Source organism: Carcharodon carcharias, chromosome 15, assembly GCF_017639515.1.
Source record: "Carcharodon carcharias isolate sCarCar2 chromosome 15, sCarCar2.pri, whole genome shotgun sequence".
NCBI classification, from domain to species: domain Eukaryota; kingdom Metazoa; phylum Chordata; class Chondrichthyes; order Lamniformes; family Lamnidae; genus Carcharodon; species Carcharodon carcharias.
In genome coordinates, this window is record NC_054481.1 from 75,074,642 (window position 1) to 75,092,576 (window position 17,935).

The window sequence follows — 17,935 nt, forward strand, 5'->3', positions numbered from 1 at the left end:
TAGGCCCTGACAATATTCCAACAATAGTACTGAAGACTTGTGTTCCAGAACTTGTTGTGCCCCTAGCCAAGCTGTTCCAGTACAGCTACAACACTGGCATCTGCCCAGTTATGTGGAAAATTGCCAAGGTATGTCCTGCCCACAAAATCGGGACAAAACCAACCAGCCCAATTAATGCCCCATCTGTCTAATCTCGATCATCAGCAAAGCAATCGTAGGGGTCATCAACTGTGGCATGAAACAGCTCTTGCTCAGCAATAACCTGCTCACTGACGCTTGAAAACAATGTTTTCTGCCTGGATCACTCAGTTTTTTTAAAAATTCGCTCTTGGAATGTGGGCAAACCTGGCAAGGCCAGCATATGTTGCCTATCCCTAATTGCCCTTGAACTGAGTGGCTTGCTCAGCCTATCCAGAGTGCAGTTAAGAGTCAACAACATTACCGTGGATCTGAAATCACTTGTAAGCCAGGCAGGGTGAAGATGGCCGATTTCATTCCCTAAAGGACATTAGTGAACTATTAGTTCCTGACCCCATTACAGCCTTGGCCCAAACAGGCACAAAATAGCTGAATTCAACAGCTGAGGTGAGAGTGAATGACCTTAACATCAAGGCAGCATCTGACTGAGTGTGGCATCAAGGAGCCCTGGCAAAATTGAAGTCAGTGGAATCGGGGGGAAAACTCTCCGCTGGTTGGAGTCATACCTAGCACAAAAGAAGATGGTTGTGGTTCTTCAAGGTCATCATCTCAGTCCCAGGAGCTCTTTAGGGAAGTGTGCTAGGCCCAACCATCTTCAGTTACTTCACCAATGATCTTCCCTTCAATTTAAGATCAGAAATTGGGATGTTTGTGGATGATCGCACTATGTTCAGAACCATTCACGACTCCTGAAATACTGCATAAAACATACTGCATATGTCCATATGCAGCAATATCTGGACAAATTGGGCAGGTAAGTGGCAAATCTTGCCACAGAAATGGCAGGCAGTGACCATTTCCAAGGACAAAGAGTCCAACTCTTCCAATTAACATCCAATGGCATTGCCAAATATTCCGCTCTCAATATTCAGGGGATTGCTATTAACCAGACACTCAACTACACCAGTGATGTGGCTATTAGAGCAGGTCAGGGGGCGGGTATTCTACAGTGAGTGACTCACGTCCTGGCTCCAAAATCTTCTCCACAACCTACAAACAGAAGTCAGGAGTGTGATGGAATAGTCTCCTATTGCCTGGATGAGGACAGCTGCAACAAACCTCAAGAAGCTCAATACCATCCAGGACAAAGCAGCCCATTCACCAGCAGCTAATCCAACAACTCTGACAGAAATGTGTAGAGCAGACAAATGCTGATGTCAATCAGTGTGCAAGTCTATTTTGTGACTGAAAGTGCCATTTTGGAGCCCCACGATCCAGCTAACACCTTCTCTTAACGTTGCAGTGTTAAGCAGCATGACCGATTCCCACACAAGTGCTATTTAAATAGATCATTCACTACTTACAGGTTAGTTGTCTGTTTATTTCTTCTGGCTGCTGCTGCAATGCCACTTGTTTTTGATGCTTTCCAAAGTATTTCAAGTTGCAAAAGTGCACAGAGAGCGGTTTGGCCAATGTTGAAGGACATTTTGCTGACTTCAGGGCTATTGCACAAACCAGTTGCTCCCAGATATGGCTGCACTAGTAGGCCTGGTCTTTCTCTTGGAACTGAGTATAATTGGGAGAATGAGTGGAAACCATTCAGAACAGGAGAAGCTGCTGGAAAAGAGAATCGATGGAGGAGGAGAAGGGCTCTCAGTGAAGGCCATATCAACATAGGGTGCTCAGGGAGTAACTTTCCTGTCTGAACTTCAGCAACGACCAATGTTTGACACATCTGCACTTTTACAAGGGAGTTGTTACAGAAATATGTCAACTGCTGAAGTCACAAATTCAAGCTCAAGTTAAAGAATGCATTTCCCTGACATGATCCCTCATGTGACACTGCCACGTGAGTTGAAACATGTCCATCACTTTTTTAAAAACTTTAATTAAAATTTTACAAAACCTACATGAAATCTCATCCCGCTGGTGGATGAAGTCTCATGCTTTTTCTAATTCCCATCAGGGCTCCTGGCCTGCCCGCAAACCTTAATGTTGTTCGGGCAGGTCCATTAATTACTTAAATGACTCTGTCAATGGCCTCGATTGCCTGCCCGCCCCCCGCCCCCCCCCTCCCCCTCCGCCACCCCACCCCACTCGCCGACAGGAAAATCCTGGCCAAGGAAAACAAGGCGGCCAGAGTTTAGTGGACTACATGGCTGCCCGAAACCACACCCACCGTTGCACCAGTCCACCTGACCGATTGGCAGCAGCTTTGCCCATTGGACTGCATGCTGTGCTCTCAGCTCAGGCACAGGCATTCTCCTAACCCACACTGCAAGGGTGCACTGTTAGCTTGAACCATGGGGGAGACTGGTCCAAACCGGGATGATGACATTATAAGGAGCTGTGAGCACCTCTACCAGTGACTGCTCCATGGCCAGTTTTAGCAAGGAGATTGTCAATGTGCCCAGTCATCCAACTGTTCTGCTGTCAACTAAAATGATCAATAGTTTGCAGTCTGTGCTGGGGGGTGAAAATTTCAGGAGCATTTGGTGGCACTTTCATGCCTCTGCATTGTTTGTGTGGGCAGGTAAGTTAGAGGCCCGACTCCAAGCATGTTAATGTGCCTGCACCTGACCTGTCCCATCTGGGGAGCAATGGTCTTTGTACAAACTTTATACAAGGTTTCCCTAATGCATTCCTCCTCACCACCTCGCACGTGCTTGTGCACTAACATCAACTGCAGTGCAGCCCTTGCCCCCCAACAACTCGCCTCAACCGCAGGGCACCCTTGTCCCCCGCAACTCACCTCGAATGCAGTGTAACCCTTGTCCACCCCAAGCCTTCTCAACCTTGAATTCCAACAGATGACCCTGGTGAGTGCTGCACAACCTTACTGTACACTCTCCACTTGGATCCCCTCAAAGTGCAGCCCGCCAAGTGCACACGTTATATATATGCTGTTGTGAAACGGGTTGGTGTGTTTGGATCATCCAGCGTGGGGGATGATTCAGGTGGGAATGACGTACAGATATAGTACAATGAGCTTCCCAACATTTGACAGTGGAAAACACAGTCCACCATTGACGGACAGAGCAGACGCTTGCAAACTGGTGTCACAACTTCATGAATCCTATTTTCGGCCTTCTCACCATATTCTCCACTCACGCCACTGAACATGCTTGACACATACAGGCATAGAAAATTCCACCCCATATTTCATACCTGAAAAAATTCATCATAAGCACTTAGATAGAGTCGGGTAACAGGTCAGTATATAAAAGGACAAGACTTGTGTCAATGGGAATCGAGAATCCTGTGCAGTGTAAAACAGATTATTGATTCACTATGAGCCTATTACACACTCCTGTCCTGGCAACCTCACCCCACAAAGCCCACTTGGTAAACTTCCATTTCCAACAAAATTAACAGAACTCCAGCCTCTGTTTTGAAGATAATTATGGATCAGAAATGCCATCTATTGCAGCTCATCTCATCCATCTAAATGACATGTGAACTTACATATTAAGAGCAGGAGCAGGCTATTTGGCCCCTCGAGCCTACTCTGCCACTTGATAATATTGCCTACATTCGGCCAGTGGCTACTACAACTCAAAAGTACTGAATTGGCTGCAAAGTGATTTAGAATATCATGAATGGTGCTGGATAAAAGCAGTTTCATTACATTTGCATGTAGTTTGCAGAGTGACTGTAGCAATAGTGAAATTGGAGGCCCAATGCTGAATCTCTAAGGATAAATAATCACAGAGCAATCAACTGATGAGGAAAGTGGCTACAAAGAAATTACGACTTTTACAAAACAACTCAACTCTCTAGCTAATCCAACCTTACCATTCTGACATTCCTGGCACCAACCTACAACACACCACAAATGGCATCTGCCCATTTTATGCTGATGACCCTATCCCCATGATTTGTCAATCAAACATGTACCAGCAGCTTTGGAAAAATGTACATTTAATTGTTGATCTGAATTTTTCAGAGAAGAATGATACATGGTGCTGAAGTTCAGTGCAGCCTTAAACTGGATTGTTTCCCCTTCCCCCAGAAGCTGTATTACAAATTGTGTAGTACACTGTAAATTTACAGACTATCTGGGGTGAACATAGGATGGAGATTTGTAAAACCTTTCTGTAAGCAATTACCTACTGACAAATAGGGATTTCATTCCCAGACTTTGCAAGAGTAATAAAATGGGTGATAATGAGTCAATGCCCTGTTTTGTATCACTCCTGGTTTTTATTTTCTTACAATTATTTTGATGAGGCCCAAGATTCTCAAACCTCTGGTACATCAACACAACATGTCATCAGAATTGTGTCTACTTTATGGCATAATGGCAATTAAATGGCTATTTATAACCAAAAGAGAATTTTGAGAAGTGTACAGAATTTAATTATGTGGTACTAAACCTCGAAGGTGACCCCACCCCTAAAGGGCCATGAACCATGGCTCTTTAAAAACCTGGCATTAATCCATAAACATTCCAGAGGACTATAATGGAGCCGGCCAGGTCGGGAGTGCCAGGTGCAGGCTTTTGACAGGAACCAGCCCGTACCCTTTAAAGGCACTCCTGAAAATCAAACAGCCCAAAAATGGGGTGGGAATCGGGATCTGCCCACCACTTTTAAAGGGCTCCCAAGTCATCCTGCCTTGATCAAAACTCAGGCCGTAATTCATAGTCAGGTGTGTGATGGAATACACCTCCACTTGCCTGGATGAGTGCAGCTCCAACCACACTCAAGAAGCTCGACACCACCCAGGACAAAGCAGCCCGCTTGATTAGCACCTAATGCACTACCTTAAAGATACATTTTCTTGACCACTGACATGTAGTGGCAGCAGTGTGGACTATCTACAAGACGCACTGCAACAACTTCCAAACGTTCCATCAACAGCACCTGCTAAACTCATGAACTCCACTCCCTAGAAAGACAAGGCCAGCAGATGCATGGGAACACCACCAGCTGCATGTTCCCCTCCCAAGTCACTCAACATCCTGACTTGGAACCTTTCCGTTTCTTCAATGTCGCTCGGTCAAAATCCTGCAACTCCCTTTCCAATAGCACTGTGGGTGTACCTATACCATATGGACCGCAGTAGTACAAGAAAGCAACTCACCACCACCTTCTCAAGGGCAATTTGGGATGGGCATCAATTGTTGGCCTAGCCAGTGATGCCCACATCCTGTAAAAGTACAAATAAATAACAACCCCTCAAAATCAGCTTTCACAAATCTGTTAACTTTGTTTTGTCAAACTGATACCCTTCTCTATTATCCTATTATATTATGGCCACTATTGCCTGATATTTCCCTACTTTTACTTTTGTTATATGCTCCAGTTCGTTCCTCATTATTTGATCCAATAGAGAATTTTCTGATGTTGGGCTTTCCACGTATTGGGTTAGAAAGGAATTCTGTAGGAGCAGTGTAGGAACTCCATCCCCTTATCCCTATTATCCAGCTCTTCTGTCCAATTAATATAGAGGATACAAGTAACATCCAGAAGCAGCTCTCAACCAGGAACTGGAGGTGGGGAAGGAAGTCAGGAAAATCACAGTCACCAGAGAAGTGTTACTGAGTAAATTGTTGGAGCTGCAGGTGGACAAGTGCCCGGGTCCTGATGGACTTCATCCTAGGGTCTTCAAATAAATGTCTGGTGAGATAGTTGATGCGTTGGTTTTAAGTTCCCAAAACTCCCCAGATCTGGGGAAGATCCCACTGGATTGAAAGAAAGCAAAAGTAACCACATTATTCAAAAAGGGAGGGAGACAGAAAGCAGGAAACTACAGGCCAGTTAGCCTAACATCTGCTGAAGGGAAAATGCTAGAAGCTTTTATTAAAGAGGTTATAGTAGGGCACTTGGATAAGCTCAATCTCATCAGGCAGAGTCGACATGGTTTTGTTAAAGGGAAATCGGGTTTAGCCAACTTATTGGAAATCTTGGAGGAGGTACCGTGCTGTGGATAAAGGGAAGCTAATGGATGAACTGTACTTGGATTTCCAGGAGGCGTTTGATGAATTGCCACATCGTAGGTTATTGTGGAAAATAAAAGCTCATGGTGTAGGGGAGAACACATTGGCAAGGATTGGCTGGCTAACGGGAAGCAGAGAGTAGGCTAAAATGGGTCTTTTTCAGCAGGTTAGCAAGATGTAATGACTGGTGGGCCACAGGGAACAGTCCTAGGGCCTCAACTGTTTACAATTTATATAAATGACTTGGATGAAGGGATGGATGGGATGTTTCTCAAATTTACTGATGACACAAAGGTAGGTAGGAAAGCAAGCTGTGAAGAGGACATAAGGAAGCTACAGAAATACATAAATAGGTTAAGTGAGTGAGCAAAGATATGGCAAATGGAGTATAATGTGGGAAAATGTGAAATTGTCCATTTTGGGAGGAAGAATAAAAGAGAAGCATACTATCCAAGTGGTGGAAGATTGCAGGGTTCAGAGGGCAGAGGGATCTGGGCGTCCTAGTGCATAAATCGCAAATGGCCAGTATGCAGGTACAGCAAATAATTAGCAAAGCTATTAGAATGTTATCATTTATTGCAAGAGGAATTGAATACAAAAATCGGGAGGTTACGCTTCAGTTGGACAGGGTACTAGTGAAACCACATTTGGAATACTGTGTATAGTATTGGTCACCACATTCGGAATACTGTGTATAGTATTGGTCACCTTATTTAAGGAAGGATGTCGATGTGTTGGAAACAGTTCAGAGAAGGTTTACCAGACTAATACCTGGAATGGGTGGGTTGTCTTATGAGAAAAGGTTGGACAGGCTAGGCTTGCATTCGCTGGAGCTTAGAAGAATAAGAGGTGACACGATTGAAACATATAAGATCCCAAGGTGTTTTTACAGGGTGGATGTGGAGAGAATGTTTCCTCTTATGGGAGAATCTAGAACTAGTGGTCATTGTTTAAAAATAAGTTGTTACCCATTTAAAACAGAGATGAGGTGACATTTTTTCACTCCGAGGGTCGTGAGTCTTTGGAACTCTCTTCCTGAAAAGATGGTGGAAGCAGAGTCTTTGAATATTTTTAAGGCAGAGGTGGATAGATTCTTGGTAAGCAAGGGGGTGATAGGTTATCAGGAGTAGGTGGGATGCAGATTTCAGGTTACTCTCAGATCAGCCATGATCTTATTAAATGGTGGAGCAGGCTTGAATGACTGAATGCCCTACTCCTGCTCCTTGTTCGCATGTAGTAGTTGAAATTTCCTATGATTACTATTCTAATTCTTTTAACGCTCTCAGTACAGAATACAGTAACAAGGAGAATGCAGGATCCATAAAGATCTAGCAGTTACAGGAACAGGAGCGGGGTCTAACATTAGAAAGGAGAAACACGGAGCTATATTTCCCACTTTGAGGTGCCATTTCCCGACATTGCAATCCAACCCCCAAAATGGCCCTGTACCCCATCATGTTTTCACCCCCCCAATTCAGGCTTAGGGCAGCTGCCTCCCCAAGTGTGGCGGAGGTATAATTCCTGCCGGAAATGGTGTCAAGTTCGGAGGTGGCTTCACCCTATCTCAGGATTGATAAAAGGGCTGCCTCAACAACCATCTTGGTACGGCTAGACTTCAAAGAAAATTAATTGTTGTTTGGCTGTTCAGAGCTTGGTTTTGCTGATAGAAGAGACATGTCTAATCTTTTCATCTTGCACTCATCAGGACACTCACAAGATTACCAATATCAGGGAAAATAACAATTTATACTGTAAATAAGAGAGTGCTTAGCTCTCACAAGCATCTTTGTTGGGTTCCACGAGAAACGTGTCTTTGATAGAATGACACCTAACCACGTATCCCTCGTATATTTCTGATACATGGATGATACATTTTCTATATTTAAATCCATAGCTGCATGTAACAATTTCCTTACATATCTTATGGGGCTCCATCCTGCACTCAAATTCACCTTAGAAATGGAGCAGTCAGATGAACTCCTTTTCCTTGATATACTAGTTGATAAATTTGCCAGGGGGTTCTCTACCACGGTCTACTGCAGACTGACCTTCACTGGTCAACATACGTGTTGAGATTCTTACAATTCCACACACTAAAAGATTGGTCTTATCGGTAACCGCTTAAATAGAGCCGGAGCCATTTGCTCACCATGCAAGATTGATACTAATATAGAGCGCATCAAAGGCATCCTGCATGTCAATGGCTATGCTGATCAGATCATTTTGCACTATATATCATGGAAACTCATGAATGGGCCTAAGGCCATCAATTTCAGTCCTGAAAAGTGCCCTGTATACCCCAGATTACCCTGGAATGACAAGGTGTCTCAAAAATTTGAGCAACAGGTGAAGCTAGCTGTTTCACACTACTACTATGCAGTAGCAACACAAGTGGTATTCGCCACTAATAGGATGCTGCTGTCAAGCCAAACAGATGTCCTGCCTATCACACAAATGAATAATGCGTTTGTGAATTCCAGTGCCAGTGTGATCCAAGGTATGTGGGCCACATGTTCCAAAGACTGGTGGTTTGTATCAGACAGTATGTCCCAGCTGCTGTTCACAATGGGCAGGGTACAGACCATACCCAACCAGTGCATGCTTGCAAAACTCAAAACACAGTGTGCAACATTAGACATGATTCCACGATTGGACATTTGCTAAGTAGTCCTCAGTGTGCTAAGAATTATGCTGACAACCAATTTAAGACTGTCAGTCAGGATCACAATGTGGCACACTTGTGGATACTGGAAGCTACATATATTAATACACAGGGCCCTGCTCTTTGCAGACAGAAAAAGCATATACACACATTGCGCCTGTTTCAGTTAAACAAAATAGATGACAGCCATTCGCTGATTCATTCCTCAGGGCAATGCCTTAACCGATCAGGGTCAAGCTGCCTGGTTTAAATTTCAAACAATGCTTGGCAGTTGACTGTCAGTCACCATCAGTGGTGAATTCTCCATGGCAATGCCACTTGCCAACCTATCGGTACTGCCTCCAGTTCTGGACGTCATACTTGAGAGGAAGAACGTGAAGGAATGCGTACAGAGGAGATTCACAAGAGTGATTCCCGGGATGAAGAACTGTAACTATGATGATAGATTGGTGAGATCGGGACATTTCCTTGGAAAAAAGAAGGGTGAGATGTGACTTGTTGGAGTTATTCAAGATCCTGCGGGGTATGGACAGGGCAGATAGTGATAAAATATCCCTACTCAAGTGAACTTCGAGGACAGATTCAAATTAATTGGCAAAAGGAGTAAATGTGATGTGAAGAAAATTTTTTTCACCCAGAGGGTGGTTTGAACAATCTTCCTGAGAGCGTGGAGGAGGGAGGTGAGATCGAGATATTCAAAAGGGAATTGGATTGCTACTTGAAAAAAGAGAATGGACAAGGCTACAGGGATAAGGCAGAGGAGTGGGACTAGGTTGAATGCTCTTTCAGGGAGACTGCAGACTCGATGGGCTAAATGTCCTCCTTCTGCAACACAAAGGTACTGTGATATTCTGTTACAAAAGTATAAGAATTTTCATAATATTATTCTGGTTTATTGTAAAGTAGGTTATGGGTGTGAGAGAACATGGTTCTCTATTTGTGATTTAATTACATTTGGAGTCAGGTATGCTGCAAGCTTGAAATTATCAAAAGGATCTCAGTACCGAAATATACTTGAAATGCAAATGAGTCAACATGGGTGCAGTCTTAGTATGTAAGATATGAAGGGAAGTTGCATTTTTAGAAAAGTGAATGGGTTGTTTGGATTTCAAAGGAATGTTAGGATGTTTACAACTAGCCAGTTTAGCAAGGCTAAGCAGTATGTTAATTTTCCCAAGGTTACTGACAATATTGGCAACATGAAAGATTTTTACATTATGGGAAAGGTAAAGTTCCAAAGACATATGGAACAATGGAATTTACATATTAAAGAAAGCGAAACATATATAATGGAGAATGAAAGGCTATGTTAAGGGACATGAAAGATCTAATGGGAGTGTGTGAAATAACCTTTAGGAAGCCTCCAGCCATTTGTGCATAAGTCTGCTCTATCCAGTAACTATAGTTGAAGACAAGATTTTGGAATTCCACTGTCAAGGAGGTACAGTGGTAACTTGTTGGCTTTTTAAAAAATTTAAAATCCATTTTGGACTGTTGACTTAAAAGGGGCGTACGGTTGGCAGTCAGGTTAATTAGGAATTTAGGATTTGTTATAGTATTAAGTAATTGCAGTCTTATTTATGTGCTTTAAATCTTTTGGTTTGTTAATAAATATTTTAGTTTCATTCTTAAAAATCTCTAAAGGTCTTAGTGGATTCATTGCTTCTGAATTCAGTGCACACATCTGTTAGTAATAAATACAAATTGCAAAACCATTGTGATAGCATGGCCAAGTTTCCCTTGTGTATTTGGTCTGCCTGGCACACATCAGCTGCCATGTCATAACAACTGTGATTAGTATATTTGCGCGTGGCCTGATAAATGCAAGACGAAAAGCTTAGACAGTCTCTTTTTTCAGCAATACTCAAAGAAGATTGTTGAGGAAGTGATTGAAAACACTGCATCAAGTGGCTGAACTTTGAGGTGGAAGTACCAGCGCTGATGTCATTGCTGTCTGATGTATTGTTGCTATGTGAAAGTTGGTCCATTATGAAGAGTCCTTTAGTGACCTCCTAACCCATTTAGGATCCATTTCTGTCCTCCTCTGCTGCCTGTGGTGTCCTAGATCTGAGGACTCTGCTTGACCAGCGTTTTGCTGCTGTTCCCTGAAATCTCTGCATTCTGCCAAGTGAACATGCAGCAGCTCACAGCACAGCTCTGCAAGTGGGCACAGCAACCCAGCTCAGGTGCTTAACCCCACATTCAGTTTTCCACTCCACTAGCCCTCACAACTCCCCCCTGTCTGCAATCTCTACAATCAGAGGCCAGACATTGAATAATCCCTTGGCTAATCCCAATCTTGCCTCATGCCATGGCATGTGTGTCCTTCAAGGAGCTCTGGCCCCTTACAGAGTAGCCTTTCAGTTTCAATCCATGCTGCCCTGGCACTCGTACAATGTTGAGGCAACAAGCCTGTTAAACACCATCCCCTCAATATCATGGCATCTTCTCAAGTTATTCATGCACCACACACTTGGGGAAAACACATCGTAACCCATGTATCCCTTCTAATCCAATAACAGGATGGCTGAAGGAGATGGCAGCCGGGAGATCAGGGACACGCTGATGCTAAGATTATGAATCAAGGTCTTGATCTCCTGGTGGTACTCTTCCTGCCTGGCTGCAAGCAAGCTAACCCCATCATAACCAAGAAGGCATGGACACAGATTGCAAAGGTGGTCAGTGCCTTGAAGGAGTATCCAGGTCCAGTGCCGCAAACCCTTCAGTTACCTGCTGAACTCTGACAAGGTTATTGGGACTCCCATCTACTCCGTGTTCCCCCTTGGATCACAACGTGCAGCAAGAGAAGCACCTGGGGGACACAACCTCAGATCAGTTTGCATCCAGACCACTGGCTCAGCAACTGCTGTTAATGTATATGGGCTGCCAAAAAGGAAATGTCATTTCAAAGCGGGAGGTTTTCCATGTACAACTGAACCACTTCATCATCCTCTCCCTCTTGTCCATGCAGGAGAAGAGAGAACACGACATCTGAAAAAAGTGAGAAAACCCAGAGTGGGAGCCAATGCTGCTCTTAGTATTGTTCATGGAGGAGAGGGCCATGGAAATTACCAGGTTGTGATAGAGGGAACGTGTGGGTGACAGCAAATACCCCCTTACAGGTGCTAAGGGCCATGGAGGAGGCTCTCTAAGGAATATTGTGGCATTGGTTGTCATGGTGGTGGATCTTGGTGAATGATTGTTTTCTGGGTGCGGGGGGCACTTTAGATGGTGTTAGGGTGGCACTGAATCTGTGAGGAAAGCCTATTCTGACGGCATGCTGTGAATTGGGTGCAGTGTTCAGGAACATCACTGAGGGATGATGAGTGTCTACATGAATTCCTATACTAAGCTTCTCTTGTTTCTCTCACAGGTCCCAGATGTCTGGTCCCACCCTCAGGAGCCACAGAATGCCTCAGACAACAAGAAAAGAGAAGCCTGTCTGAGAAAGCATTGTCACACCAGACTAGTTCACCAAGCAAAAACTTAGGTACTTTCACGTTGATGATTCCTTGTGAGGTTTTAGATTCAGGGACCCTGGATGAGGAACACAGCCCTCATATGCAGGAGGAGGTGTTGGCGGCAGTGGCAGCTGTGGGCCGTCCAGCACAGTGTACATGGCTCTGTATCTGGAGTGAGTGCAGAGCGAGGGGCCCTGATCAGGAGACTCTCGCAGGTGGCCCAGCGGCTGGAGGACATGCAGCTGAACCCCAGCAGCACATACCTTCAAGCCAACAGGACAGCACACCAAGGGCTGAGGAATCTTCAGAGGAGGATGAGGATCCCATGTAGTTTGTTGGAATCTCACCATCCCTGGTGTCCACAGTCCCCTCTGTCAAGGGGGCATCTATGAGCCGGGGCCAGTTGGCTCAGATTGAGTTAGCTTGGCATTGTGGTGTTCTGCAGAGATCAGTGTTGGGACCTTTGCTGTTTGTAGTATACATAAATGATTTGGAGGAAAATGTAACTGGGTTAATTAGCAAGTTTGCTGACGACACTAAGGTTGGAGGAGTTGCAGATAGTGAAGAGGATTGTCAAAGGATACAACGGGATATAGATCAGTTGGAGACTTGGGTGGAGAAATAGCAGATAGAGTTTAATCTGGACAAATGCGAGGTAATACATTTTGTAAAGTCTAATATAGGTAGGAATTATACAGTAAATGGCAGAACCCTTAAGTGCATCGACGGGCAGAGGGATCTGGGTGTACAGGTCCACAGGTCACTGAAAGTAGCAACGCAGGTGGATAAAGTAGTCAGGAAGGCATACGGCATGCTTGCCTTCCTCGGCAGGGGTATTGAGTGTAAAAGCTGGGAAGTCATGCTGCATCTGTATAGGACCTTGGTTAGGCCACACTTGGAATGTAGCGTGCAATTCTGGTCGCCACATTACCAGAAAGATATGGAGGCATTGGAGCGGGTGAAGAGAATGTTTATCAGGATGCTGCCTGGTCTGGAGGTTGTTAGCTAAGAGAAGTTGGAGAAACTCAGATTGTTCCCACTAGAGCGATGGAGATTGAGGGGCGATTTGATAGAAGTTTACAAAAGTATGAGTGACATGGACAGAGTAGATAGTCAGAAGCTTTTTCCCAGGGTGGAAGAATCAATTACTAGGCGACATAGATTTAAGGTGAGAGGAGAAAACTATAGAGGAGATGTGCTGGGCATGTTTTTTACGCAGAGGGTAGTGAGCGTCTGGAATTCGCTGCCAGAGGAGGTGATGGAAGCTGGTACGATAGTGGTGTTTAGGAGGCAGCGTGACAAATACATGAATAGGATGGGAATAGAGGGATACGGACCCCGGAAGTGCAAAATGTTTTTGTTTAACAGGCAATATGATCAGCACAGGCTTGGAGGGCTGAATGGCCTGTTCCTGTGCTGTACTTTTCTTTGTTCTTTGTAATTGGTGACCAAGATGCCATCCCTGAGACTCAACATCTCAATCCCACAGTTGGAGAAGATTTGAATGACATGCATGATCTGACCTACCTCAATGCTCCAATCTCAGACCTGGAATACTCATTAACAATAGATTGCTCGTAATTAATGACTGGATGCCCTTTGGCATGCCATGAAAAACAATTCTGAAAAGCACATGAAAGTCTTTCATTGATGGGAGGCCATATAAGAAGCACCTGTGCCAAATTTCACATTCCTGTTTGTTAATGTTGAAACGCAGTGACTGTGATGCTAAGCCAGTGACTCCACATTTCCCTGTAACAGCACAGCAACAATTATGGGTTCAGCCCAGAATCAATTTAATCTTGTGGTGCCAACAAGTTAGAGGATGCCCTTTAGTCCAGCAGTGCGCTCCTCCTACACTGCTTCAGACCCCTCCCATGCAGATTTGCTCCTACTTTTGATTTATAGCTGCACCATTAGTTTGAGAGTGCAAGATGGTGGCTCTGTGCTATTGCTTCGAGACCAGCTTTGACCCACGCTCTCTCACTGTCTGTGTCTTAGAAATGTACCTGGAACCTCACAATGTGACGGTAGAGCTCCGTCCTGTTATTATCCAGCCTCCCCCAATACTGGATCCCATTGCAGTTGTGGTCAACATTCCTACCCTCCCCCTGTGATTATCAGGGGGAAGGTATGTGCCCATGCCCCATGCAGATCTCTACCCTCCCTATCTAGAGGCTGTGTGCACGGACACCTACAAAGGAAATCTCCCCCACAAGAAAGCATCACATAACACCCCCCACCCCCTCCACTTTTATTATATATTCCCCATATACCGGCTGCAGATGCCTCCCATGACCCTTACCATTCCATCTGCAAACCAGTAAAAAGACAGACAAGTCAATGGACATGCACTGTGAAAGTACCCTACACAGCAAGCTGTGCATTATCCCAATTGAGCACATAGCCCTTGTCCCTTCCTGGAGCGGGAATACAATGTGCATGCCATGAGTGGCCATACAGATTGGCCTGCTGCACCCCATCACAGTCTCTACTTTCTGACTTCTGACTGGGAGCCCAAGGGCATTCTCTATTCTCTGACTCTGACCTGCTGGACCCAGACCAAGGACTTTGAATTTCAATGAGTTCCCTATTGCCCTTATGACTGATCAGTACACTGTTTCCCATCCCAACAACCTCCCCTTCACCTATCCCTCTTGTGTCACATTAACACAACCCCCCTTTTCCAATTCTGGAGTCTGTGTGCATCCCCTCCCAGACATACATGTGGTATCCCATCCACCCCCTTGTTTGTCAGATTTTCAGCTTCCCATGTTGGGTTCCAGCTTCCCACTCCTCAGTCTCTCCTCTGTCTGTCAGCGTTCCCCCTCCTCCTCCTCCACCCACTTGCAATGCCTTCCTGCTCTTTTGCCCCCCGTGTTCACCTTTCTATCTGCCCACTTGCAATGCCCTCCTACCCCTTTGTTCCCTATCTGTTCCTCCTTACCCCTCTTTTGCAACACAGTTCTGCCCCTTATCCCCCCATCATGTGTTCCCCTCCCCCCCCCTCCCCCATTCCCTTGCAATGCCTTCCTGCTCCTTTGCCCACTGTCTGCCTGTTATCCTTCAGCACCCCCCCACCGGTCGAAATACTGATCTCTAAGCGCTCAGCCCTGCACAGTGCTGTCCCTCAGGACAATGGAAGCAGCCATTAGGAGCAGACCAATCCTGCACTCCCAGCAGTCCGGTGTTCCACTGGCATTGTAACTAGACTGGGACAGCACTGCGGCAGATGAGCTAGGAATGTTGCACTCACCTCAAAGTCATGAGCAAGGTGAGGCCCTAGCACTGCACACCACCCTTTTCCAAATGTGATTCTGACGGGCTTCATTTCCTGCCGGCATGACGCAAGATTGGAAGGTGCCACCTGATTCTGGCAAGCAACGTACTTAATGAGCATTCATGAGATGGTAATGAATGCAAATGTGGTTAATGTCACTAATCAGCGGGATACTGGACCCACCATTAACCTGCCACTGGGAGAATGGCAAACTATTTTTCACACCAGCGGGATTCCAATGTTTTGGCTCCCACCAGATTCCCCACTCCCGCCCATCACGGAATCAGCTGCGGGCAGGATGGGAGAATTCTGCCCTGAGTTTCTGAGCAGTTGAATAAATATGAACTGATCAGAAAGAGCCTGACTGGTTTTGTTAAGTGTAAGCTTGATTAACCTGTTTGAATTTTTTGAGAAAGTCACTAATGAGGTAGATAAAGGACACTCAATTTATATTATCCTTATGAACTTTGCGAAGACATTCAGTAAGGTTCCACACAAGAAATTAGGAGAACAAATGAGAGTGTGAGGATTTCAAGATATCTTTTTGGCTGGATGGCGGGTAGTGGAGTTGGTCGGGTGGGAAAATTTCCCATGCCCAACTGTGGGCAGGGCGGGTGCTGGTAGGGAAGGTGGAGTCAGCAAGATCAGGGCCAGAGTCAGGAGGGTGGAGAAGGACACAGGCCATGATCAGGAGAACTGTGAGAGGGTCAGCAAGATCAGGCCAGAGTCAGGATAGGTGGGAAGGCAGGATTGGGATTTGACTGTTGCTGGAGTGGGAGTGGAATCAGCATGATTTGGGCTGGGGAGTGGCAGACATCACAGTCAGGCCTGGAAAGGCTGGGTAACAGACAGTGCTAGACTGCCCAGTACTGAGGATAAAAATAGGTTACAGTGAAGGTTACATCCTCGGGTCATGACTGACAGCCTTTTGGAAGGGCCTCCTAAGTTACCTGATTTGGGCCAGGTTGCCTGATCCTGATAGCCTAACCTTGCCCCTCACTCTCTCTCATGCCCCTCAAAGGGGCAGGGTAGGCTTTGGCTGGAGTGGCAATGTCAAAATTGAAGTCAATAAATATATCAATTTGTGGGATAGCATCAGAAAAGAGATTATTATAAAAAGCCAACTTGTTCACTAATATCCTTTAGGCAGAGGGTCTCTCAGCCCTGCTCAGACTGACATAAGTGTGATTCCAGTCCCACAATGTATTGGTTACTGTTAATGCTTCGGAGGGGATTATCACAAAGAATTCGATTAAGAACAGTTGGCTCCAGTGGACTTGCTGCTAAACACCATCATGGGATCATCATCTCCACAAGGGTTCGAGCTTCTCAGACAATCTTTGTCTGGATCATTGTTGAGAATAGTTAAGAGACCACCTGTCACCACCTGCACAGAGCACCCAGAGATAGGTAATGAAATGTACTGGACAGTAACATTCAAAGTTTCATGACAAGTTTAGACACCTTAACCTTTCAATTACTTGTTAAATAATGTTTCTGCTATGGGGATGCAGTGGCATAGTGGTTTTGTCACTGGACTAGTGTTCCAGAGACCCAGGGTAATATTCTGGGGACCCGTGTTTGAATCCAACCCTGATAGATGGTGAAATGTGAATTCAATAAAAATCTGGAATTAAAAGTCTGATGATGACCATGGGCAGAATTTTTCCCGCGTTGGGTGGGCTTGGCGGGAGTGGGTGGGGGCAGTTGGGAACCTGACTGCCACCTGCAATCGGGTCCGCACCGCCATTTCACATGGGCGGGCCTCTTAAGGCCCGCCCAACATGTATGTTTCCAGAGTCAGCATGAAGGAACGGGTGGGGGGCAGGAGCTCAACGTTTGTAAGGTCCAATGAAGACCTGGTGGCCTATTCAAAAACCCCGCTGGCAGCCATGAGAAGGCTGCCATTGACTTTGCAGCACTGCAGAACAGGGCAGGTGGGAGGGCTGGTCGGTGGGGCAGTTGGCCCCGTGGTTTTCTGACGAGTGTCTCACCGCCCTCCTGGAGGAGGTGGCACCACGCAGAGATATCCTTGTCCCAAGGGACAGGAGGAGGAGGCCCCCCACCTAGCCAAATATGCCTGGGAGAAGTTAGCATCCAGGGTGAGCTCCCATGATGTGGTGAGGTGTACATGGGTGCTGTGCCGTAAACACTTTAATGACCTCCTGCAATTGGGAAGGGTGAGTACCGTGTTGGATTGGGTCACAGCACAGCAGCTAGAGCAGTTCCCCACCACCACCCACTCCCCCGCCCCTCAGACCTCAGAGGTCTTAGAGTGTGAGCGGGAAATGTCAATGAGGCATCATGTGGGCAAGGGGGTGAGCCCTGACTGCTTGGAATAAGTGTCTTGCGGCTCCAGGGCCACAACACGGATGTGCCCTGTGAGGTGTCCCTCAGGTGGGATTGGCCAGGCTGCAATGGTGCTTCAGGTACAGGGTGGACTAAACAATGCT

General features: G+C 45.7%; 1 protein-coding gene across 3 annotated transcripts in view; it reads left to right on the top strand.

Annotated features, from left to right (window-relative positions):
• The window catches only part of LOC121287780 (hemoglobin subunit alpha-like), a 46,938-nt gene that overhangs the window by 14,620 nt on the left and 14,383 nt on the right, over positions 1–17,935 (top strand). The window contains exons 3-4 of one of the 3 annotated variants that reach the window (XM_041205700.1): positions 7,752–7,755; positions 8,079–8,167. The exons of 1 other annotated variant lie outside the window; for it this stretch is intronic. In XM_041205700.1, the coding sequence (XP_041061634.1) occupies positions 7,752–7,755; positions 8,079–8,152 (78 nt within the window). In that variant the 3' untranslated portion in view covers positions 8,153–8,167. Of the gene's footprint in view, positions 1–7,751; positions 7,756–8,078; positions 8,168–12,114; positions 12,247–17,935 lie in introns of those variants that run through there. One more of the 3 variants, XM_041205697.1, reaches the window with a different exon arrangement.